Raw genomic sequence first — 27,539 nt, forward strand, 5'->3', positions numbered from 1 at the left:
TCACAAAACAGCCCTTCATAAGCATAAAAGAACTGAGATCATACCATGCACACTTAAAGACCACAATACTATGAAACTTGAAATCAACCACAGGAAAAAGCCTGGAAAACCTCCAAAAGCATGGAGGTTAAAGAACACCCCACTAAACAATGAATGGGTCAACCAGGCAATTAGAGAAGAAATTTAAAAATATATGCAAACAAATGAAGATGAAAATACAACAATCCAAACGCTTTGGGATGTAGCAAAGGCAGTCCTGAGAGGAAAATACATTGCAATCCAGGCCTATCTTAAGAAACAAGAAAAATCCCAAATACAAAATCTAACAGCACACCTAAAGGAAATAGAGCAGAACAGCAAAGACATCCCAAACCCAGCAGAAGAAGAGAAATAATAAAGATCAGAGCAGAAATAATATAGAATCTAAAAAAACTGTAGAGCAGATCAATGAAACTAAGATTGGTTTTTTGAAAAAAATAAACAAAATTGATAAACCTCTAGCCAAGCTTCTCAAAAAGAAAAGGGAGATTACCCAAATAGATAAAATCATGAATGAAAATGCAATTATTATAATCAATCCCTCAGAAACACAAGCAATTATCAGGGAATACTATCAAAAATTATATGCCAACAAACTGGACAGCCTAGAAGAAATGTTCAAATACCTAAGCACCCATACACTTCTGAAACTCAAATGGAAAGAAATAGAAAACTTGAACAGACCCATTACCAGCAAAGAAATTGAATCAGTTATCAAAAATCTCCCAACAAATAAGAGTCCAGGACCAGATGGCTTCCCTGGGGAATTCTACCAGACATTTAAAACAGAGATAATACCTATCCTTCTCAAGCTATTCCAAGAAATAGAAAGGGAAGGAAAACTTCCAGACTCATTCTATGAAGCCAGCATTACTTTGATTCCCAAACCAGACAGAGACCCAGCAAAAAAAAGAGAACTACAGGGCAATATCCTTGATGAATACGGATGCAAAAATCCTCAACAAGATACTAGCAAATCGAATTCAACAGCATACAAAAAAAATTATTCACCATGATCAAGTGGGATTTATTCCTGGGCTGCAGGGCTGGTTCAACGTTCGCAAATCAATCAATGTGATACATCACATTAATAAAAGAAAAGAAAAGAACCATATGATCCTGTCAATCGAAGCAGAAAAAGCATTTGACAAAATTCAGCATCCTTTCTTAATAAAAACCCTCGAGAAAGTCGGGATAGAAGGAACATACTTAAACATCATAAAAGCCATTTATGAAAAGCCCACAGCTAATATCATCCTCAATGGGGAAAAACTGAGAGCTTTCCTCCTGAGATCAGGAACATGACAGGGATGTCCACTCTCACTGCTGTTTGCTAATATAGTGTTGGAAGTTCTAGCATCAGCAATCAGGCAACAAAAGGAAATCAAGGGCATCAAAATTGGCAAAGATGAATTCAAGCTTTCACTTTTTGCAGATGACATGATATTATATATGGAAAACCAGACAGACTCCACCAAAAGTCTGCTAGAACTGATACATGAATTCAGCAAAGTCGCAGGATACAGAATTAATTTACAGAAATCAGCTGCATTCTTGTACATTAATAATGAAGGAACAGAAAGACAAAGAAACTGATCCCATTCACAACTGCACCAAGAATCATAAAATACCTAGGAATAAACCTAACCAAAAATGTAAAAGATCCGTATGCTGAAAAGTATAGAAAGCTTATGAAGGAAATTGAAGAAGATATAAAGAAATGGAAAAACATTCCATGCTCATGGGTTGGAAGAATAAATATTGTTAAAATGTCAATTCTACCCAAAGCTGTCTACACATTCAATGCTATCCCAATCACAATTGCACCAGCATTCTTCTTGAAGCTAGAACAAGCAATCCTAAAATTTATATGGAACCACAAAAGACCCCAAATAGCCAAAGTAATTTTGAAGAAGAAGACCAAAGCAGGAGGCATCACAATCCCAGACTTTGGCCTCCACTACAAAGCTGTAATCATCAAGACAGCATGGTATTGGCACAAAGACAGACACAAAGACCAGTGGAATAGAATAGAGACTCCAGAATTGGACCCACAAAAGTATGGCCAACTAATCTTTGACAAAGCAGGAAAGAATATCCAATGGAAAACAGACAGTCTCTTTAACAAATGGTGCTGGGAGAACTGGACAGCAACATGCAGAAGAATGAAACTAGACCACTTACTTACACCATTCACAAAAATAAATTCAAAATGGATAAAGGACCTGAATTTGAGACAAGAAACCATCAAAACACTAGAGGAGAAAGCAGGAAAAAATCTCTCTGACCTCAGCCGCAGCAATTTCTTACTTGACACATCCTGAAAGGCAAGGGAATTAAAAGCAAAAATGAAGTATTAGGACCTCATGAAGATAAAAAGCTTCTGCACTGCAGAGGAAACAATCAACAAAACTAAAAGGCAACCAACGGAATGGGAAAAGATATCTTAAAATGACATATTGGACAAAGGGCTAGTATCTAAAATCTATAAAGAACTCACCAAACTCCACACCCCAAAAACAAATAATCCGGTGAAGAAATGGGCAGAAAACATGAATAGACACTTCTCTAAAGAAGACATCCAGATGGCCAACAGGCACATGAAAAGATGCTCAACGTCACTCCTCATCAGGGAAATACAAATCAAAACCACACTCAGCACCTCACACAAGTCAGAGTGGCTAAAATTAACAAATTAGAAGACTTTAGATGTTGGCGAGGATGTGGAGAAACGGGAACCCTCTTGCACTGTTGGTGGAAATGCAAACTGGTGCACCCACTCTGGAAAACAGTGTGGAGGTTCCTCAAAAAATTAAAAATAGATCTACCCTATGACCCAGTAATAGCACTGCTGGGAATTTACCCAAGGGATACAGGAGTGCTGATGCATAGGGGCGCTTGTACCCCAATGTTTATAGCAGCTTTTTCAACAATAGCCAAATTATGGAAAGAGCCTAAATGTCCATCAACTGATGAATGGATAAAGAAGGTGTGGTTTTTATATACAATGGAATACTACTTGGCAATGAGAAAGAATGAAATACGGCCTTTTGTAGCAACGTGGATGGAACTAGAGAGTGTTATACTACGTGAAATAAGTCATACAGAGAAAGATAGATACCATATGTTTTCACTCTTACGTAGATCTTGAGAAACTTAACAGAACACCATGGGGGAGGGGAAGGGGAAAAAAATAGGGAGGGAGGCAAAGCATAAGAGACTCTTAAAAACTGAGAATAAACTGAGGGTTGATGGGGGGGTGGGAGGGAGGGGAAAGTGGGTGATGGGCATTGAGGGCACCTGTTGGGATGAGCACTGGGTGTTGTTTGGAAACCAATTTGACAATAAATTTCTTATTAAAAAAATAAATGAACAAACGTTAAAAAATTTTTTTAAAAATGAAAACACATATTCATGTATTAATTGTATATATTTTGAAGTGGGAAATAAAATTGCTATTCTTAACATTCATCTGCTTTTTATAGGTGTTAAGTTTCTAATTATACAGGAGAAATTCTCTGTTAAGACTACAAAAAGAAGCATTCTAGATGGAAGGAAAGTCAAAGTAAGCTAATACTGAATCTGCAGTACCTATGACAGCTGTAAAATGCAAGTACCCTAGTGAAAAACACAAAGGACATAAAATAGCCTGAAGTCAGGATAACAGAATAAAAACTCTAATTCTGATTACAAGAAAACACCCTCTAGCTGTTTTAGTGAAACACTGGAGGAGTGACTGCTCTTCATCTCTCAATCTTTGTTCTGGAACAAAGGGGTAAATGGTCAAGGACTGTGGAGACACTCGAGATCATCTCTCCCAATGTTATCACCATATGTGAAAAAGGCAAGGTTCAACTAACTGCCTACCACACTTCTGAGTTCTGTTAAGACTCTAGGAAATGGGTCTAGTTATACTATTAGAATCCAGTTCTGCTATTAACTAATATAGAGAATGCATTTCTAATTTAGTGAATGTATCCATAAACAAATTCCACCCTGTCAACTTTTATTTTGCTAATGCAAATTTACTTCATTTAAAAATAAAACATAGGGGCGCCTGGGTGGCGCAGTCGGTTAAGCGTCCGACTTCAGCCAGGTCACGATCTCGCGGTCCGCGAGTTCGAGCCCCGCGTCAGGCTCTGGGCTGATGGCTCAGAGCCTGGAGCCTGTTTCCGATTCTGTGTCTCCCTCTCTCTCTGCCCCTCCCCCGTTCATGCTCTGTCTCTCTCTGTCCCAAAAATAAATAAATGTTGAAAAAAAAAATTTAAAAATAAAACATATAAAAGTTATACATATTCTATAAAGATTCTAGAAAATAAAACACCCTAGGTCCAAACCAATGCTTGCTCTTTGGTAACTAAGTCTCTTGTGTATGGACTTGTAATCAGTAAATAACTAATGACTAGTCTATCTTTACACCATGTGCCTTTCTATACCCTCCATGCTATCCCACATGACCACTCTAATTTTGATTCCTAGTATTTCATGTCTCTGTAAGATTTACTGTAAGACTACTTACCTGCAGTCTTTCATTATCTAATCTATCCTATGTAATGCTGCCAAGGAGAATGAAAAGCACTACTCAATTCTGGCTTCCAGACCTTCTCACAAAGTGTCCAAGTAAGATAGTTATGCTGGTCAGCAACCTGGGAAGCAATATAATTACTTCACTCTGAATGCAGCCTTAGGAATGATAGCATGGCCTCTTAAGACGTGGCTGGCTGATAGAAATGAAAGCAGGCACGTGCAGAGGAAGGAAGACAGAAAAAGCCTTTTGCCTTTCCTTACTGGTGCTACTTAAACCTTTCAATTTATCTAATTCCTGTCCACTGATGTTGGCCAAATAAACAATGCAAGGGATTGGGGCGGGGCGGGGGAGGTAAGTCCTGTGATAAGTCACTCTGGTAATGCAGGGGACACCTCCTACTAGTATTCAAACCTAGAGTTGCTGAAAGGGACAACACTTTTCTTTACTCATTATATATATGAAGCACCATAATAAATTTTAAACAAATACAATATAATTTGAGTCTCTAGTGTATCTGTATCCATTCTCTACATTTTTACAGTTTCCAGAGTTTGGTAGCCCTATATAGTTCGACATTTCTCTACCAATTTGGGGATTCTGTTATGTGCATTCATAAAGGGCGAGTTTATTTACCTTAATTATTCTGTACTATGTTTGGCACAGTTTCTTCTACATAGTCGGTAATAATTCAATATTTATGAAAAAAGAATGAGCTCTACACAGTTTAGATATGATTGCTGAAAGACCAAAAATAATAACAGAATTCTTAAAAGTAAAAGTGCTTAATATAATGACAGTGGCAAACAATTCTATAGCACCTACTATGTGCCTCAGCTCTAAATTCTTCACTCCTCCTAACAATCTATGAGGTAGGTACTATTATCATTCCAAATTTATAAATGAGAGAAGTGAAGCACATAGAGCCATGATAACTATTCCAAGTTGACACAGAAAGCAAATTGTGGATGTGGGATAAACTGAGGCAGACTGGCTGCCTTAATCACTGCACTACACTGTAAAGGTCCCAGGAAGCACAGTTAAATAGGAAAGTACTCATGTATGTAAAGTCTGCTTACACATGAATTTTACATCACCACAAAAGTATAATTTGATCAAAACTTATTCACCACTCTATTTTATAAACAGAGCTTACCTCCAAATGACATCATACACAGGGTCAAGACACACACCAAATCCTTGCAGATCCTCTTGTTCAGAGTCATTAAAAGTTTTACAACTCCCATCCACTTTATTGATCAGAAGACATTTAAATGGAGGAGGTTCTGACATAGAAGCAGGTACCAAGCCTTGAGGAAAGATATTTATACATCTTAAAAATGCATTACCCTTTTACATACCCTCAGCTTAGAAATTAAGTATTACTTATAAGGTATGTATTATTATTACATCCATTTCATAGATGAGACAAAACTGAGATTTAAATAGATTAACTAAACATTTTTAAGTAATAGAATTAGGACTAAAATCTCAGGTGGTCTAAATCCACAACACATGCTCTTAAAATCTATATTACCCTATTATATAATTATTTATGGTATCACAGACACAAGTATAGATTGATACCTACAGATGGAACTTCAAAGTTTGACTTACATAACCTTTCATAAAAATTAATTTCTACCATTTACCTAACCAGAACTAATATACAAAAATTCCTCCTTCCAACACAGGGTTTATCCTACTTCAATTTGGTTCATATTTCCACGACTCCCTAGCTTATAAATACTCATATAATCACAGACACTTGGAAGCTTCTTTAAAATTTCTTCAAACAGAAAGAAAACAAAAAGCTCTAAGACTTATCTAATGATAAGGAAAGATGATGAATCATTTACTATCAATCAAGAAAATGATTTTGGGAAGGACGTTTTTTAGGGATATTACCTATTATGTGTTTACTGGCAAAAATTTCTGATGTAGCAAGTACATGAGAATTAATAAGTGCTTCATCAATTCGTAAGAAAGTCTGGTCCCCACTTGCACCTATCCAGGTAGCTTTTCTTCCATATTTTGATCCAATGTTAGGCATGGGAGCTGGTTTTGCATTCCAGTATGGCACATCCAAAATTGGTCTGCCAAGTTGTCCTTTCTAAAAAATTAAATAAACCATAATAACAACATTATTGGATAAAAAAATATCTGATTTTTTATAAAATTAAGAAGAGAGTAGACAAAAATAGCTCTATGAAAAATTATTCTTTATTTACTGTTAGTACTTTTACTTATTAATGACATTCATGTGAAATTTGGACCAAAATTTATATAGCAATAAAATAATTTCTATTATTCTTAGAAACTCTGCTCCTAATAAGCCACAAAATGCATTATTAAAAAACAATAATAAAGCTAAATATTTTCCATGCAAGAAATCTCCCTGAAATATTGTCTTTACCTACATTTAAATGGAAAGTACAATATACAACATGTTAAAAAAAATTAGTATTACAAATTGTTCATTTAAAAAATTCACTCTGAAAAAAATCACTGTGATGTTGACAGTATACAATGAAAGTCACTATTAAAATCACAGTCTGAAAATATTTGAGTAAAGGCCAAAATAATGAATACTACAACTTGTGAATACAATCTGAAAATTAAGTATGTTCACATGATCATGTGTTAGTAAGTTATTTCATTTATGTTTCAAAATAAACAGCAGAAAAAATGTTAAGGAATGGTATCTTAAGTAAATACTTGTTAACTTATTTAAAACTATGGCTGTCCACAGGTACTAGGTTAGGTAAGAGTTTAATTTAAAAAATAAGAGGAAGCCTTTCTCCACTAAGCTAGTAGCTATAAAAGAATGCTGATGGTGAATAGGTAAACATTCATCCACCCCAGGCTCAGGAGCTCACCCTCCCCCCACAAAAACTTCCCTTCCAAAAACCCTCTTGAGGGTGGAAAATGCTGGATCTTGACTTCCAGCGCATCATTGTCTGTAAGTAATGGGAATGAGAAACCATTAGCAAAAAAGCTGAAGAACAAGGGAGTCTGGAGCACTATAAACAGCCTGGTTAATTCTCACCCCAACTATTAGGTTTCTAGTGCGTTCTATCACTCCAACATCATAGCAAGAAACCACAGCCACAAAGTGACTGCAAAAGCAACAGAACTTCAATCCCTGGGCTGAGCCAGGGGAGGGAAAAGTGGCAAGCATAGGAACAGAGAAGCCAAAAAAACCCTGATGTTTATTCTCAGCTTCTTTCAATGTCTGTTCTTATTTTCTGACAAAAAAACAAAAAAACAAAAAAAAAAGAACAAACAAAAAAACCCCATAAGAATGTGAACAGTGAGCAAAATATATCATATTCAAGGACATTATGCTTTCAGAAGAAAAATAATTCTATTTGTCATTAACTACCGAAATAAGTATCTACTCCCTTACTATCAACCAACTAATGTAAAGAAAAGCAGTGTAAAAATACAACAGATGCCTGGACAACCCCAGGCATTCAGAATATGGCTACACATAAACCATATTTGAATTCATGAAAGTTCACAACTAGAACTTCTAGGGGTAGAGGACAATAATGGTTGTCTGATTTCAAATATTAACATTCACAATCCCCCCTCCCCCGCAAAACAATATAAAAACCAATACACAGGGCAAAGAAAACCACACATCACTCAAGCCTTCAGCAGTATTAGGAAACAGCAGATCTGCTGACCTTTAAGTCACCTGTAACCAGAGGAATAAAACAAATTCCAACCATTTTCTCCACCCACCTGCCACTGCAAGTTGGAGGGGGTGAAGCCTGCAAAAGGGGTGGCTTGAGAAGAAGAGAGAGTACAGAGGACTTGGAAAAAGCACTGGTAAAATCATCTACCCAAAGAGAAAACCTAACCCTTAATGTCAAAACACTAAATGTAGGTTAAGGGCTTGAAGGTTCATAGCACCAGCTACTGGAAAAAGGCTTCAAAGTGTGCAGGGCCACTTCTCACCCATCAGACTGTCACGAATTAAAAGGCATGACAGTGCATTGTGTTGGCAAAGCTGTGGAGAAACAGGTATTCTCATCCATTGCTGGCGAGAATACAAAACAGAAGGGAGTTGTTAATATCTCACAAAACTACACAGGCACTAACCTTCAACCCAGCAACCTTACTTCTAGAAATTTACCTCAAAGATACACCTCTAACAGTATTTATTGTTTTGTTGCAAAATATTGGAAAGCACTTAAATGTCCAAGCATAAGAAACTGACTGAATAAAATATAGTATATATGTACAATGTACTATGCAGAAATAAAAAAAAAAAAGAATAAGGAATATCTCTACGAACATGGAGTGATTTCCAGGAAATACAGTACAGTAAAAAGGGCCAAGTGCAGAAGAGCATATATAAAATGCTACCTTTTGAAAAATAAAGAAGGGGAAATAATTATAGATACATGTGTTACATACATACGCATACATATATGCACACAAACCTGTATCTATACAATGCAGATGTAGACAGTATATGTGTGTACTTATTTATTTATTAATCCTACAAGAAACTCAGGAAGGATAAACTGGAAGACAATGAAGTTTATTACTTACAAGCATGGAGTAAAAAGGATAGGGGGGAAATGACATTTGACAGAGTACATACTATTTTTGCATAACTTAACTTTTAGAAACATGTCAATGTTCTACATATTCAAAAAATAAAATTACACCTAAGGATATGAGAAGAGGGATCCTAAAACTAAAACAAATTGAAACAGTGCATTGGGCCACAAGCCTCTCTCCTTGGAAGTCTGAGAGCTCAAAGGGGGCATGACATGTCAGGCGTCAGCATTTTAACCTGTGTGTTCCCAGGAAGGGCTAGGGGGCCTGTTACCACAGGGAGAAGAAGGAGGCCACTGTGTAACAGTCTTCTGCATCTGCCCCTTTTCTACTACTGCTGACACCCCTCGGGAGCCTCATTCATTGTTTGAGGACGAAGTGATCTCCTCCATGCTGAAAGGTCATCTCTCTTTCTCCCTTAGCCCCTGACATCAGATCTTACTCACTTTACAGAGATGAACCCCTGCCCCAGGACAGGGTGAGACAAATGGATCTGAAAAAGGGCTTGTTTTCAGAAACAAGGGAAAGAAGGGTAATCCTTGGCTGTTGCTGCTCTTCACAAAGAATCTGTTATTTGTACCTATTCTTATTAATATTAACTATTTTTTAAAATGAAACAAAAAGCAAACTGAAGGAAATGAATCCAATTCTATTCCAAAGGAATAACATATTCCACTGAACTGGGGTAAGAAGAAAAACCCACGTGACTTATAAACACAATACTTGACTTTATACCTTTAGCTTTGGGGAGGGACACAGGTAAAAGGGGGCAGGAGCGAGAGGGACAGAAAATCCTGAACTCCTTTCAGTGAGTTTGTGTTTATAGTGGTGAGGGGAAAATCAAATATAAAACTATCTTACCCATATTTTAGGACTGACTGAATGAGAAATAAATGTATTGATATTGTTAGAAGCCAAAATTCTTACTGTGGAAAAAGGAAACAAAACAAACATGGAATGGGTCAAGGTAAGAAAGACCCCTATAGGGATGAAATGGAATTAGAGGTACTGACTGGTATGGGCTTATGATTTCTAAAATACTTACATGTATAGATATATGTACATATATGTGTACTGGGGATATAAAGACACCCCATAGCAATAAATATACCTAGTGCTCAACTGGGTGTCTAATCTTATTCCCCACTAAAACAAACCTGCATTCTCAGAGAAATGGCTGATTCTAGGCTTACAGGTAAGCCTGAAACATCTTGTTATGCCAGGAAATAAGGAAATGCTCCCAAAAATGAAGGGGCATGTCACAAGAACACAGGAGCCAGCTTGAAGGGACTTGAATCGATGAAATATGAGACAATCGAAGCAACCAAATAATTAAGGACAGTAATGAAAAAAATACAAATACATGCATCTGTATGAAACAAATAAGATGGGCTCTTGCTTACACTAAAATGCAAAGGGCCAATTGGTAAATGTGATGGCGTGCTGGAATTAGAAAATCATCTTTTTGTAACCGTTATAGTAAAGAATGGTCTAGGCAAGAATGGGATGCTAAGTCTAGGGGGAAACTGCATGAAAAGCAGGTACCCTACAACTGTCTTTTTAATAGGACTCACTTAATTGAATCAACCCATAAATTCCTTATTAATTTCAAGGGAAAAAATACTAATTATGCAGTAGAGAAATTAAACATTTTCCAGGTAATCAAAAATTGCATCATCAATGAAGGGCAGGTGGGTACTTTGTGCCTCCAGACGTGATACCTGAGAAGAACACAACATCACTTACATAGTATTTTGCCTTGGAATGCACAACCTGAAATCTAAACATGAGAAAATAGCAGAGAAACAAAAATGAGGCTCATTTTATTAGGAAAAAAAAAAAGTACTATACTCTTCAAAAACATCAATGTCATCATAATAGACAAAGAAAAGGTGTGGGTGTGGTACAGATTAAAGGAGACTAATGAGACATGATAATCAGATGCAATGACTGATCATAGATTAGAGGAGACAAAAAAAAAGTCAAAAAGTAATTACTGGATCAATCAAAAAAATATAAACTGAAGTATTCAAGAGTAAAGGGTCACAATATATGTAAAGTTATTCTTAAAGGATTCAGGAAAAAAAAGTTTTACACACACACCCACAGAGTGTGTAAGGGACAATAAGAGCATGTATGTAAAAGTTATAAAGCAAATCAAAATGTTACCAATAGATGAATCTGGCTCAAGGGTATATGGGTGTTCTATGTACTACTCTTACTTTTTGCAACCTTTCTGTAGTTTAAAATTATTTCCAAATAAAAGATTCTTTTTTTTTTTTTTTCAAGTTTATTTGAGAGAAAGAGCAAGTGAGAGAGCATGGCAGGGGCAGAGAGAGGGAGAGAAAGAATCCCAAGCAGGCTCCATGCTGACAGCAGAGAGTCCAATGCGGGGCTCAAATTCATGAACCGTGAGATCATGACCTAAGTCAGACACTTAACCGACTGAGCCACCCAGGTGCCCGAAAAGATTTTTTCTTAAAGTTCACATTCACATTTTTGAAAAATCAATAGCTGCAAATTCCAACCCAGAAATTTAGGTTATAGAGTTGTAAACAGTTACCCATGACAGAGATGGTATAGGTTTTATGAGGCTTAAAGTCTTATGAGGCTTTTCCTTGATCTCTATTATGACCAAACTATACAAAACTCTCAGAGCATTTTTTACTCTTTTGAAGTTTTGGCAAAAAGAGAGAAACAAACAGGCAAACAGAGGGAAACAGAGAGAGAGAGGAGGAGAGGAAAAAGGAAACTATAATTTTAAATAAATCTATTAAGAAAACTAAGCCTTTAAGAAGTGCTAAGTTAGAAACAGTTCTATAGGTTAAGAAAAATCAATCTGTGCAAGCTAGTTGGGAAATACGCTTCCAAATGATAGAATTAGCTCTACTGAATGTTTAAAGAATTTTGACCTGGAATAAGCATGTCCAACTCTAATACATTGTTAAATTTAATAAATTCTAATGCTATCCTGGAGAAGAAAGTTATTTCAAAGTAACGTCATTCAGGTCTTGTGTGCACTAGATGTAGAGACAGGAAATATGCATATGCAATAATTATAACACAAGAATTTCACTGAAACCAGAAAAAACAGCTAACACAGACAAATTGTAAGGCAATGGTACAATGCAATACTATCAATGCTTAAAAAATTCCTTACAGAAAAACTTCCAAATGTGAAGACCTGTCCATCCATTAAAAGTACTGCCGTGTGGTTGCTGCCTGCAGTAACTTGTGTGCTAGGGCCTGGCAGTGCTTGAACAAGGGTGGGACATCCCCTAGGTTAAAAAAAAAAAAAAAATTAAGTCAATTTCTTACAGGCCTCAACTGAAATAAAAAGCAATAAATAAACATTGCAATAAGGAATCGAAGACATAAAAGGCACTAATAGTATATTTACTAAATACTTATTGAGGTACTATATGCCTGTTTCCACCTAGATCCACAAAGATGTAAAAGAGGTTATCACTGACTTCATAGAGATTATTAAAAGGATTTCCTAAATTTATTACTCTAATTATGGACACACAATCTCTGTCTTTTCTCAAAGACTGGTGCTACTTTTGCTTTTATAGCAAAAGTCATGTTATAAATATTTGTTGGATGAAATAAAAATCATACACAGCTTTAACAGGAACTATACAAAACAATCAATTTTATACTCTTTTTCCTACCTTTTTTTTACTGAGCTATAATTTTAGATTTTAATACAGTAGTTAATGAAATCAGAGTGGGATACGATGAGAGGCACTACAACAGTGGCTAGAAGCTTAAACTCTAGAGCTAGATGAGATGGCCAGGGTGTGAACCCTGGCTCCAACAGCATTGTGACCATGACTTTAAGCAAGTTACTCATCTTTTTTGTGTTTTAGTTTTCTCTTCTATAACATGGAGGATAGTACTAACTAGTACCTACCCCATAGGCTTCCTACGAACAATAAAGAAGTTTATATACATCAAGTGCTTGGCTCAGTGTCCAGCACACAGTTAACACTGAATAAATGACACCCTCATATCCACTGTATCCATCCTTGTCCCCATCCTTGTATCACTTTACTAACCATTTATTCACCATTTTTAGTAATCATTATCTGTAATTAGAATAATCACTGTAGAAACAGTTGACACATAATAGGAACTCTGTTTCAGACAATTATGATACTTCAAATTTTTTAAAAATTACATAAAGTATATTTTTTAATGGTTATTCAGGCTCCAATGAAAACTGAGTTGGAAAGGGCGAGACTAGCACCTGGAAACCTAGTTATGAAAATTTCACAATAATCTGGATGAGTTATGATAAAGGCCTGAACTAAAAACAGTGTGGATTCAAAGAAATGAACGAGTATGATAGCTGTGTAAGGAACGGAACTGACTAGACTTGGCAGGAAGGTTTTTGCTTAAGCAGCAAGGTAGATGGTGGTAACATTCACTCAAGCTATGAAAATGAATGAGAGATCTAGGAAGACAATTAGAGCAAAGAACAGATCCTAATTTTCATCATGAGTTTTTTCCAACACTTCAGGTATGGACAGACAGAGGAAGAAGAGCTCACAGCAATCTAGGACATAACAAAGAGGAAGCATGAACTCTGGGAAAATGTGGCATGAAGACAGTCACTGGAGGAGAAAGTTTCAAGAAGAGGGATATAATATACATGCTAAACACTCCAGAGACATATACAAGTGACCATGGGATTTAGCAAGGAAAAAGTCTCTGGTGGAAATAGGCACAACATTACAGCAGATGAGGCATTAACAGTGGGGCCAGAGACTATGCAAAACCTCTTCAAGAATCTCTGCCCCAAAACAGAAAAAAGAAAGGAGAACCAACAGCTAAAGAGGAAATGAAGCTCAAAGAGGCTTTGTTCCTTTTAAGAAGACAGAACTTTGTTTAGGTTTACAAGAGTGAGTAAAGATAAAAAGGCTAAAGATACAGTTTAGACAGGAGAAATGAAACAGAACTAGATCCCTAGGGTAAAGGCTTCATAGCATGGACAAGAACAGGTCCTTCTTTCAAAGTAACATGAAAAGGAGCAAAGAAATAGTATGGATGCAGGTAGGTGTGTAGAGTTGGTGGGCTAAAGAATTTTCCACCTAATGGTTTTTATTTTTGTAGTGATGTGAACAGAAGTCACATGCTGAGAGAAGAAGGAAATGGGTAAGCAGAGAATATGAAGATTACAAAAAAGGGATGGTAAAGGGAACAAATAAATATCTAGACCAGGAGTTTTAACTCAGATCCAAAGGATTTCTAGATAGCCTATGAGTGAACTTCAGGACATCCGTGAACCTCCTAAATTTATAAGCCAACTTTTTTTTTTTAATTTTTCTTAACGTTTTTTTTTTTGAGAGACATAGAAACAGAGCACGAGCAGAGGAGGAGGAGGAGAGACAGTGACAGAGACACAGAATCCAAAGCAGACTCCAGGCTCTGAGCTGTCAGCACAGAGCCTGGTGCGGGGCTTGAACTCACAAACCGTGAGATCATGACCTGAGCTGAAGTCGGGCACTTAACTGACTGAGCCACTCAGGTGCCCCATAAGCCAACTTTCATGTATATATTCTTATACCTACTGTTCTGAAGAGAGATCCCATATCTTTCATCAAATTCAAGAGATGTGAAACCAAATAGTCCCAAACCACAAAACAGAACAATTACTGCCCATTGTAGAAGACCTGGTTGAATCTGGAAATCATTTACCAATCTGCACATATATGGTGATTTACTTTTTTCCAGAAGTATAAGTTAGATATGGAAAATATGGATAGATTGATTCATGCAGGAAGTGTTGCCATGCCCTATTATCAAGACCAAGAGGGCAAAAAAACTGAGGTTGCTGGTAAGGGTATAGGTGAAAAAAATCCATAACAATCTCTAAGTTGGGTAGAAAATAAAGTAAAAAAGGTCAGAGAGAGTAAAAATGTAGAGTGTAGTGGGGAATGAAGTACTGATAGAGTCAAAGGCCAAGTAAAGTAAAGCTATCATCAGACTATGAGCTTTTTATAAACTTAGGAATTCAGAGTTGGAGCTATGCTTGATCCAAGATGGGTCTTGGAAATAACCACCATGAATGTGGAAGTAAAGTTTACTAGATACAAGGTGCCAAGATAGGTATAGTGTATGGGACCATTCTCATGGATACTGAAGTCACTCATGAATGGGACAAGACTCAGAGATAGAAAACACTGTGAACCAGATACTAAATTTTCAGTGAATGAAAGGCAATGACTGAACGGTAGGTAATAAAAGGGAGTACAACAGAATGATCTTGCCTCAAAAGAGCGGTAGTTTTTTGACTTGAGGATGGAGTAACATGGCCAAGAATAGTAGTGAAAGGTAAATCGTTTTCAACTCTGAGCTATAGAGACTTTTGCCAAAAAGACAACTGTCCATTCAAAGGGTTATACGGTGAACTAATGCTCTCTAACAGAAATGTCCACTAACAAAGAATGAAGGGGACGTTCTTTTATCTGTTAACTTATCTGCAATTTTGCAAAGCACTTTCACATAGACTGTATAACTGATTATCAAAATAACTCTATAGGTAGATCTGAAGAGCTCAAAGCATCTTCCCAAGAGCCGGTAGCAGACCTTCTAATACATAGTCTTTGAACTCTTTCCATAATATTAGTGAGCCCATTTATTGTTTTGAAAACACAAGAAAAGAAAAATCACGTGTGTATGTTTGCATGCATGTGTGCACACTACGCATTTCACATACACTGAATTGATTCTTCCACAATCCTATGGGATATTTAAACTAAGGTCTAGTAAACTGCAGTCAGTCACATAGTTGGTAGGAGATGAAGATTTCAACCTTGTCTAAATGGTTCCAGATACTATGATAGGGTAATAAATATACTAATGCAGAATGCAGTCAGGATAGCAAGAAAAAGATGAAACTCAAAAATACTATAAGAATGATCAAAATTCTACTGGAAAACAGAGAATTAAAGTATCTAAACTATATAATCTCTTTGCAAATATCCAGGTTTAAGTTTACTGTAAATGGCTTAAAAAGAATACAGAATTCAGACATTTAGAAGCATACTGAACAAAATAAACAAACTAAAAAGAGGGTTAGTAGACTCATGGCAGGGGTGAATATAGAAAAGCTCTAACTTTCTGACATTCACTTTAAAAAGCAGCAGCTAACAGCACTGAACACCTACCATGGACTAGGCCCTATACTAAGTGACAGGCATTATCCTCCTGAATTCTCACAACAACCTTCTGAAGGAAATGTACTTCAATTAAACAGAGAAAGAAATTGAGACAAAGGAAAGTTAAGAAACGTGGCCACGGTCATATAGGCACCAAGTGATAGAATCAGGACCCAAACTGGAGAATGAACTCAGTCATTCTGCCAAGACAACACATTAAATAAAGAGAATCAATAACATTTTTATTAATCTTTACCACAATGCACACTACAATATTTACTTTGCTTTAACCACACATAATCAATGTGTGCTATACAATAAATTCCAGTTAAAAGAACTTGATTACTATAAACTTTTAAAAATAACCCCCAACTATGTACTTTATTTCAACTAAATACCTATAAATGTTTTCTTTGTGGTAGTTAACATGTATGCTATAGGGGCTCTGTTCCTCCTGGGACTGTTCCTCCATAGAAGTGGCTAATTCATCTCTGAATCAATACCACAGGTATTGTGTCCTGCCTTCCAAGTCCCACATGGGCCCAGACAAACAGGGTAACTAGAGTGGTTACAACAGAAAGTTTTGACTAATTTCTGTTTAACACACCAGGCACAGTGTGTAGGCATTGTTTCACTGGGTTACCCAGTTTAGCTCTTCCCACACCACATGTTACAACCTTCCAGTTACAACTCAATCAATGGAGCCAGGAATGAAAATGTACCTGTGGGGAAAGAACCATTTTGAGCAGTGAAAGCAAACTCCATCAGAGTTAAGTCTTAAGAAACTCTGATATTTTGTCAACACTTAAACCTATCATATTTTTGTGAAGATGATAAATTCAAGCTATTCAAAAATACTCAGCAAACTGCTATAATATTATCACCTGAGCAAGTCACTGAAAATCAAGGGATGGTGCTCACTGATAAAATCAGGTCTACAAGACAATGTTTTTAGGTAACCTCTCATTTTAAAAGCTGACAAGAGCACCTTCTCTTTTCAACAACCATTACACCTCAATGTAGTGCAGCAGAATCTTGTGCTTATGTGGTTCCTTCTACATATTTCACAGTTACTTGAGGGCTGTGATTTGATTATAATCATAATTTTCACTGTTTCCCTCCCACTCAGTCAAGACCATGAAATACAGCTATTTGCCAATTATTTTCTGTGGAATGGCATCCAAGTATAAAGTATGACTTGTGAAGAAATGCCATCCTGCTGCACATGATTGATGGTCCATCATGTCTAACTATAATGCACCCTTCTCAGCTTATATCATGACTACAAAATAAACACCAGTTCAATAACAGCGATGATGATGATGATGATGATGATGATGATGATGACAAACCGTCTTCTTCTGTGTCATGAGCCCCACTAAAGAACAAAAAAGTTGCCGAGTTCTTCCCCAGTCAAGTTACAACCCTGACTCAGTCTCTGCATATCACTGATGTCATCCAACTATAAAGCAAAACATCTGTTGCCTTCTAACACCTGTGATAGTAACTGTTCAACCCTGCAAGGCACTGATATTTTATCATGTCCAATGTCCAACATCCAAATGCTATATCCAGTGACACTTGATGAACTGATTCTGCCAAAGACCTTTTGCTGTCTTTCCAAGCACAATATTTGTCATTAAGACTGTGATAGTTTTTATGCTGATTACACTAGAATTAAATAAAAGAAAAAAAGTTGTGATAGTTTTACAGATCTTTTGACAAGAGTATCAAATATATGTTACACTTGTGTTTTTAGTGAGAAATTAAACTCAATGATACCTTAATCATGTCTTCTCATTAGCAACAACATTCATCAAAGTAACTAAGTACTACATTTCATACCCATTTTGAGTGCACTGCAAATGGATCTGACCTTGCTCTCTAAGGATAGACAGTGGTTCTTAATCCTGATACATATTAGAATCTGGAGAGCTCTTAAGAAAAAACTCTTGATCCTATCCAGCACTGCCCTTGCCACCTCCATCCACCTCCCACCCTACTCCCACCTCCCAACACACACTTCCTGAGTATAGAATACAGAGGCAGGATACAAGCATGGGATTTTTAAAGTTCCCTAGGTAATTCCAATGTGCAGCCAGGATTAAGAACCTGGCTTCTTCATAATTCACTAATTGTGAATGAGAAACCATATAGGTCCCATTGATTCTGGCAGATACCTTATAACCACAAGGGAGAATGAGGCAGAGTAAAGATTCAAAAAAGAAAGAAGGTTCTTTTGGCAAAATGAATTGGTAAGTCTGGCCTGAAAGTACCGTATATCTATCTCCAGACTTGATCAATAAGCCTCGTTTCAATGGTGGGGCAGCCATGTACGTGAATCACTCAGATCTCTGACAACCTGCTCCAGGGAGCACAGCTGAGTGACAGCCTCAGATGATGTCCCTTTGGCTCCATGAGGCCATTCTTCCCCAGGGATGCTTCCAGCCTGTGTCTAAGCATGAAGAAGGTATAATACTGGGCCCTCCTGCCCAATCTGGGGCTCCTCCAAAGGCAACCTCAGCTTGAGGACACCCCAATGCCTGTCTGAAACTCTCTCAGAACTGCACTTCAATCTAGACACTTCCTACTCTATCCTTCTTCCCTCTTTTCCTTTCACAGGGGTCAGACCTATATATGTGTGTTTGACAGTTCTCTCTGCTCTTTCCCCTTTTATCCTCCACCGGAGTTTTCTCCCAATGAACCCTTTGCACATCTAATCCTGTCTTAGCAACTTCTTCTTGGAAGACCTGAACTAATAAAGATGGATTTTCTACACTTTTGACCAAAAGATCTCTCACCATATTAAGCAGAATATGGATTCAGCTGCTATAATGAAAGCCAAAGTAATAGGGGCTTAAACATGATAGTTCATTTCTCTCAGGTAAGTATCTATTTTACTGTAAGGAGCTGATATGGCAGTTCGATGTTATCAGGAACCGAGACTATTTCTATCTTGTAGCTCTGCTTTTCTTAATACATGGCTTCCAATTTATGATCACTATAATGACTTCTCCAGCTCCTGCCACCATACATGGACTCCAGGCAGCAAGCTGGGAGGGAAGAACAAGAGACGGAAGAGTACCCTCTCTTCCCTTTAACAGCATGATTCCAAAGCTGCACAAATCACTTTAATTCACAAGGCCATATCCTGCTGCAATGGAGGTAGGCAAATGAAGTCTTTAGCTGCATGGTCATGTCACCAACTAAAACTCTACTATCAAATGAAGTAGGGAAGAATGAGTATCAGGTGACATCTGGTAGTCTCCACCACGATCAGTTCTTCACTATGCTGGGTAAGCCAAAGCAGTTTCTCTGAGAGACCACAGGTTTTGTTTGAAAATTATTCAAACGCTTGAATGACTTCATGTTAATATTAGACCAAGATTTCAAAACAGACAACATCAAGGAATATGAATACATCTATTGCTTATTTTTTTAAATGCACTTTGGGGATATTCATTGCCTTTTCTATTGTCATGAACAACTTTTAAAAAGATAATAATTATTAAAAATATACTAGGATTTTGTGATAATCATAGCCACTCTGATATTTTAAATGTATAAAATGTAAATCAACTTTTCTCCTGGAACTACAAAATCGTTTAGCCCCACAAAAGCACTCAACCACAAAATCAAGATCCACCGATAATTTATGGGCCACATTTTGCAAAACAGTGGTATAAAAATACTATTTCAAGTGTAGAGATATATATTTAGAAAGAAAAAAGAAAAGTTAAAAAAAAAAGTATCTTCAAACAAAAAGAGTACCTGGAATTGACATCTCCATGTCCTAGCTGCCCGTGCTGCCCATAGCCAAATGTGTAGACATCTCCATTTTCCATTAAAACCACTGAAACCAATATACAGAGCTTTATGTTTTTTCATTATATGCATTTTATATTTTTATCACAATACTGAAAGCAGTATAATATTCACTAAAATAGAAAGCTATTAAAAATGGGTAACTGACATCAACTGATGAATAAAGAATATGCGCTATACATATATAATGGAATATTACTCAGCCATAAAAAAGAATGAAATCTTGCCATTTGAACAACGTGGATGGAGCTAAAGAGTATAATGCTAAGCGAAATAAGTCAGTCAGAGAAAGACAAATACCATATGATTTCACTCACATGTGGAATTTAAGAAACAAATGAACAAAGGGAAATGAGAGAGAGAAATCAAGAAACAGACTCTTAACTCCAGAGAACAAACTGATAGCTACCAGAGGAGAGGTGGGTGGAAGGATGGGTGAAATAGGTGATGGGGGTTAAGAGGTGCACTTGTCATATGAGCACCATGTGATTAAAGTAAAAACTTTAAAAAAATGGATAACTGAATCACAATTTATATTTAGTAAGATAACATAATTTTAGTTCTGTAAAATATTTTTGTAGGTTATAAAAATGCATAATGTTTTTCTTAAAACATTAAAAATTTTTAAAGGCCCTTTAATAACATTAATAACATTAATATTTAATAAGGAATAGGTTTGGACCAACTGTAAAACCTTTTTAATAATGAGTAGAAAATTCCACAGAAAATATTGTTCTCTTACATCTAGGATGATTATAGGTAGCAGATGAGTTTGAGCTTTGTACAATCATGCACAACATCAATGAAATGTCAGAACTTTAATATCTGTCAATGCCTTATCAAATAAGGAAATATATTTAGTACCAAAGAAATAATTTAACATTTTTTATTTTTATTAAGGTTGAATAGTACAATCTAGGCAATACAGGTCACATGTCAATAATTGACTAAGAATTTAATGATTTTCTACATTTAAAAAAAATAAAGAAATTTGTCGATACACATTTTTCATCGAACAGTAACAAAACATGGGATTAGGTTATAAAAAACACAGGCTCCTAGAGTCCAGAGAGATTTTAGAGATTATTTCATCTTCAGGAGTTTCATTAATTGAATTATAACACAAGTCCATCAGAAGATAGATTTTAAAAGAGAGTCTGTAATAAATACAAAGTTTTTATTGATTTGAGAGAAACTGCCAAACTACTGCTTTTAACACACACTTATTAGACTACATTTGTCAAAACTAAGCAAATAAGTTACTTAGCACAATTGTAAAAATGCATTTATACCCTAAAGTTCCAGCTGCTACCTGAATGATGAAATCCACAGCTGACTTGTACCGCCCGGAGCTCACAGTCAAATCGCACAGAGCCTGGAGGATATGTTGTGATTTTGCTTGCATCCTTTTCTCCTCGTTCTCCACTTCCATCTGTAAGTGTTATAATTTGTAATTAAGCCATTATTCATCTTCAAAATAAGATTTTAAATCAGTTTACTATGGAAGAACAAGAGAAAAATGTTAAGAGAAGCAAGAAGAATCTGCAGCTGTTAGAAGGGATAGATCAAGAATCTACCTGCAAAGAAGCAATTTTGAAAAGATATACTACATACTTCTGTTTGCAAATATCACTAAATCAATAAAAACAGAGATAAGATCTAGTTATGGATAAAACCTATTAAGCTAGTCAGTTATGCAATGTAAATGGGTCATAAAATTACACACATAACAAAATTCTAAATAGTTTACATGGGAAATTTTAGTTTGCTTAAAAATAACTGCATGCAAAGTCATTTAACAATTATTTTAAACAGTGATAGTGTTAGTACTAGCCATTTAAAAAAATATTCCTAGTCAACTTGCAAATGACTTATATTTCCCAAACATCTTAGAAGGCTAACCTGTCCATCAGTACTGCCACAGACTCAACTGAACTTTAAAAAATTTATAAAGACCAACAAGCTTTATCCAATATACTATAATCTAATGGCTGACTCTTATTCATCTTTCCTGCCCCACTTTGCCCCTCAGCCATTCTACTTTGTGGTCTTCTTCTGGCCCCCAATGCCACTCTCACCCAAACCTTTCTGTTTCATTTCTTCTTTCCTCCTCCCTTCTTTATATAATTTCCTCCCCTAAACTTGCTTCAGGACTTCTTCTCTCCACCTAGTTTTTACATTTGACTTTGAATATTCTGGCATTCTGACCATAAAATAAAAACCACATTCCAGAATATAAAACTTTAGTTTGGAATGTGTAAATAAGGGAGGCAATTCTGTTTTTCCTAATCTAAGACTACACATCACTAAAATATGACCTCTATATCATCAAGATTCAAATTCCTTATACACGGAATACATCTAGTTCTGGAAGGAATTTCAAAAGGCTGATTAGTCTAAACCACTCTCTTGTGGTATAGCAACATTAAACAAGTGTGTATAATATGCAGATACACATGTGGATCCACAGACACACATTTTTAACTAAATCTGAATTTTTATTGATCACTTTAAAATGCCAGACAGAATAACATCAAACCATTTTATGTTCAATGTTATCCTTTCTTTTTAATCTAATATTTCTAACTTTTAGTAATAATCCAGTTAAGACAAGATTAGCCTAAATTATGACTTCTCTTTTTATAACTAAACAACTTTCTATCATTTCAAAAAGCTTTAAACTCTTTATAACACTAGGACAGTAAAACCTCACTAATTCGGAATAACACAGAATGGGTTGGCTCAGATGACTTACTAAAAAGGTCTTAATCATAGAATATTTGGGTAAAAATTCAGTTTTAATACTTTCAAGCAGTACAGATTATGGATGAAACTAAAGGCTACAATAAATAAAATGTGGTTACCTACATTATAATTCAAAATAGGCCTATATTACATAAAAATGTACCATAAACATAAAAGTCCTTTAACATACAAGAATTAATTGCTGGACCCAGAGGCTGAAGGCACGCTGAAGGAATCCTTCATTTCTTGAGCCCTTGGTTTGAAAAGCTAGTGATTTTAGACAGGTTTCCCCTTATAAGTATGACCCTGAAAATTCAGAGGAAGAAATTATTTTGAATTTTTTACTCAAAGAAGATAACAAATACTGCATCTGAAGTATAATAAATTCTGAATTAGTGAGAGGTTTTACTATAATAGGATAAAGAATGTGATTCCTCTTTTGCTAAATTATCTAATGTGGGTTTGCCAAATCAAATCTGAAAGAATGAATGGGCTAAAAAGAAAAAAAAAAACCACAACATTTTTTTCACTCTGTCCAAAATGGAATACAATCTTAGTTCAGAGACTCCTCATCTTGGAAAGACAGGAAAGACAGGGCCTAAACAAAAGGAGTAAGTATCTTCTAAAAACCAATTTCAATAAGATAACAGATGTATAGAAATTTTACTGCTTTATCTCAATTGGTTAAAAATATCTAATTATTAAAACCAAATCTAATTTAATAGAGAAAACAAACTGTGTTCATATGATTTTGCCAGACTTAACTAAATTCAATATTACAAGTGTCATTCTACTTTATATAGATGTATTGATGCTTAATTAGAAGATTCTACCTTTGAGTTTAGCATTTTGCCCTCTCCCTTGAGTCAGAGATTAATAGACACAAATTCCATTATAGACGCATAGCATCAGGGAAGGAGGAAAAAAAAAGCCTAGTAATTTACTGATTAAAATCACAGTGATTAAAAGAGTAGTAGTTGTTATTTAAAGGTAAAAAAAATACCAGAAACATTTTGTTCAAGTTTATCTAAACAAACCTGTATCTAACTATTGAAAATAATCTCAATTATTACAGATGGTGAAAACATCACAAGTAAAAAAACAGAGATGAAGTTCTTGATCATTATCAGCAGTAGTGGCAGAATTTTTAAAATATATATCTGCATCTGGTAGTTGATGTCAGTCAAAAAAATTAAATATGCTTCTAATAATTTAGAAATTTATAGGTTATCAAAGAAAAAAAAGGTACCTGATGAGTAGCCAAAAATTCAGTGTCAATTCAAGAATCAGCAAGTGAAATTCAGCAAGATTAATTCTGCTCAAGCTCCTTATTTAGTAAAGTGTTAATAAGCAGCAATAAAATTAATCTCACATTTGTAGGAAAAATAATTAGGTCTGAATATTCTTATAATTGGCCATTTAGGAAGAAGCATATCTGCATTTTCCCCTAATATGAGTGTGTTCATAGATATGTGATATTGAAACTATAATAGCTATAAAGTTTGGACAGATATGTATCTAAAGTAATATATATATATATATACATACATATGTATATATATATACATACACACACACACACACACACTCTACACTATTTACGCATATTTGTGCACATACATAGAGAAAAGGAGATTCAGGAATTAAAGGACTTTAACTCTTAATTTTAATCTTTATTTAATCTCCACTTTTTTGGGTAATCTTAGAGCCATGCATATCACAAAATGTATCACAGAATACTGTGAGTACTTTGAGCAAAATCACTAAAATTAAACATCAAACCAGTTATCAACTACAATTTGCTATCCACTTGCTCTGTGCTTAAACACTGAAAATTTAAATAGCACAGTGGAGAAGTACTTTTGGGCACTGAAGCCTAAGAGACTTCGACTAGAATCCTGGCTGTACTATTTGCTAGTATGAGGACAATAGGACACTGGGCCTTCTTTAAGTCTTAGCTTTCCCATCTATAAAAAAGCAATAATGATACATTACCTCACAAGGTCCTTATGAGGATTAAGTGAAATAATATATAAAAAGTGCTCAATCAATATTTACTATTGTTGCTTTTTAAAAATCAATACAATAATCCAATGATATCAGTATTGTGACTCCACTTTACAGCTGGGAAAACCAAGGCTTACAAGGGTTAAGTAACCAGTCAAAAGTAATAAACAGTAGAGCAGTTTTGGAGTTTGATCGAAAATAAGGCTCATGTGTTTTACCACCACCAAATGGCTGACATCTTCAATCTTTTATAAAAATCAACTAATTAATTACATAATTAACAAATCTCAAATCTGTGCCTTTTGGATAATTCTAAAAGAGAAAGCAAAGAATTCAATTCAAAGAATTAAAGCTAGTATTCATGGAGGATTTCTAATGGCAAGGAATATATATGTATATACAAACATATAAAATCAGGAATTATCAATCCTATTTTTAAATAAGGAAAACTAAAGCCAAAGCGATTATAAAATTTATGAACAGCCATATATCCTAATTAATGACAAATCTGGGATTAAAACTGAGGCCTGATTCAAAAGTTACAAGGGTTACACCATGCCTTTCTAAACAGAAAATAGGTGTAAAATACACACAGATGTTTATCAGTGAGCCTTCGGATTTTCACATTGGTCACTTCAAGCCAGATTTCAAGACTGATCTCCAGAATAATTCAGATGTTCCTAACTAGGAGTACTACAAAACAATGTTTTTCTACGTAAGGGACTAAAGAGCTGAAACAAATGTTAATCCAGGTATCTGTTTGAAATATGATCATATAGAAACAAATTACTCTGTTTTATGGATCATATGTTAGACTTACTAACATATAACAAGCCTCATATACTCTAGTTTGACTCTAATCAAAATTTCCCTGGAACAGGATGGATTCTGTAACCTTCTCTGAATTCCTTTCAATCAGGCAGAAGCTCTCCAACTTTCCATCTTAGAACTCATTCCTGTTAACAATGAATCCACAGTTGTTAACCTCCACACGCCCATAAAAAAGTCATAGTCTAGGCAATTTTACCTATTACCATCCTATAGTTTGTACCACCAATGTATTTAAAGGTAAGCTAGGACACAGCAATTAATATAGTGAATTTCTCCGTGGAAGACAAACAGGGTAAGGAAAAAGAGAAAAATATACGTATTAAAAGACTGTGACTGTGGTTCTATATAGCAAGAGTAAAAGCAGTGTATGGTGAGGTGATTAAATGACAGGGACAGTAGGACTAATGGGACAAAAGAAGGGAGAATTTGTGGGTGTACAGGAATTAGTCAGTGGTAAATCAATACTCTACATAAAACAGCACCATTTGATATTACTTACACTTTAAATTCATTTTGGTGGTAAAGAGATGAAACTGTTTCAGTTATAAAACCATAAAACCTGATAAAAAAACATATATGCATACACACAACTGGCTGTATACTGTAATACTACAAGCAGATCCTTCTGAAGAGGTTGCTACAAATATGCAGTCTGGTTATAAGATAAACCTGCAGCAGTTAAGATGGAACTACTGTTGAGTAATTTGTATAGTTAATCAATGAGACATTGTAATAAGTCTGTTTTGAATTTGTAACCCTAGTCTTCGTTTGGCATTTCATCTTCAAATTCTGCAAAATAAAGATGTTTGGCCATAAGATAGCAACATGGAGCTGAAAAAGTTTTAAACTGTTTCATGAAATGTGAACATTTAACTTCAGGTAAAGTGCTGGAAAAATTGCACTTTCCAACAACTGGGGGTTAAAAAAAAAAAAAGACACGGAGAAAATCCATTCCAATAGCGGTGTAGTATAAAATATGAGATCAGAGACTCTGGCAATAAGATAGTTTACATAGTAAGTACATGGTAAATAGCGTTCCATTGATGTAAATATTTATGGCATTATTAGAGCACTCAGTAAATAAAACAATCACAAATTTTACTATGGTTAATCACATTAGATTTAAAATATTCTCAATTTTAGTTTCTGTAGAATGTATCTTAAATAGTGCTCTACCTGTGCTTTGGCTAACAACAGGGGTTTTGTTTGTTTTGTTTGGTGGTTTTGCTTTGAGTGGCAAACTGATAAACCAAGAGAGGCAAATGTAAATAAAGTGAATTATAATATATTGCATGTGAAAGTTTAAAAATAAAATTAGTCTATAATTGTTTTGTAGCAAAGGAAAAAACAAGACACAAAACAGAGTAATTTGTCTATATGGATCGCATGTTTTTAAAACTTTCTCTTCTATTTTGCAGGGTATATCTTGGGCATTTAAGAAAACAGCAACTATTAGTTATACTTGTCACATGCCATGATTCAAGGCAGAATTTATATATAAATTTATAAACTCTCTGCATTAAATTCTTTCCTGACCTTGTAGTTTAAAAGACCCATAGCTGTAGTTTAAACAAAAATAAGCTTTTAAAAAAATATTTCTAATTAATGCAGAATGATGAGTTCTCAAAGAATTACACAGAAATAGATTCCTAGTCACTCACAGACTTGTTTATTAGATTTCTGATAGTTTTCAAGGACTAGAACAGGCCTACATAACTCACTCTTTGCTTACATGTATCACCATTTTTGTGTGCATTGTGAATATAAACTTTAATGTTAAAACAATGGAAAAGCTTAATAGCAGTCAACTATCACTTTATACACTG

At 35.4% G+C, this 27,539-nt stretch overlaps 1 protein-coding gene across 10 annotated transcripts in view; it reads right to left on the bottom strand.

Moving 5' to 3' along the window:
- Positions 1-27,539, bottom strand: part of MYCBP2 (MYC binding protein 2) — a 286,982-nt gene that overhangs the window by 164,715 nt on the left and 94,728 nt on the right. For all 10 annotated transcript variants that reach the window (XM_047853582.1, XM_047853618.1, XM_047853590.1 and 7 more), the window contains 5 exons: positions 21,443-21,562; positions 20,077-20,158; positions 12,300-12,417; positions 6,473-6,677; positions 5,721-5,874 (listed from right to left, as the gene is read on the bottom strand). In XM_047853582.1, the coding sequence (XP_047709538.1) occupies positions 5,721-5,874; positions 6,473-6,677; positions 12,300-12,417; positions 20,077-20,158; positions 21,443-21,562 (679 nt within the window). The remainder of the gene's footprint in view (positions 1-5,720; positions 5,875-6,472; positions 6,678-12,299; positions 12,418-20,076; positions 20,159-21,442; positions 21,563-27,539) is intronic.

The sequence above is a fragment of the Prionailurus viverrinus genome, chromosome A1, assembly GCF_022837055.1.
Source record: "Prionailurus viverrinus isolate Anna chromosome A1, UM_Priviv_1.0, whole genome shotgun sequence".
Lineage (NCBI taxonomy): Eukaryota > Metazoa > Chordata > Mammalia > Carnivora > Felidae > Prionailurus > Prionailurus viverrinus.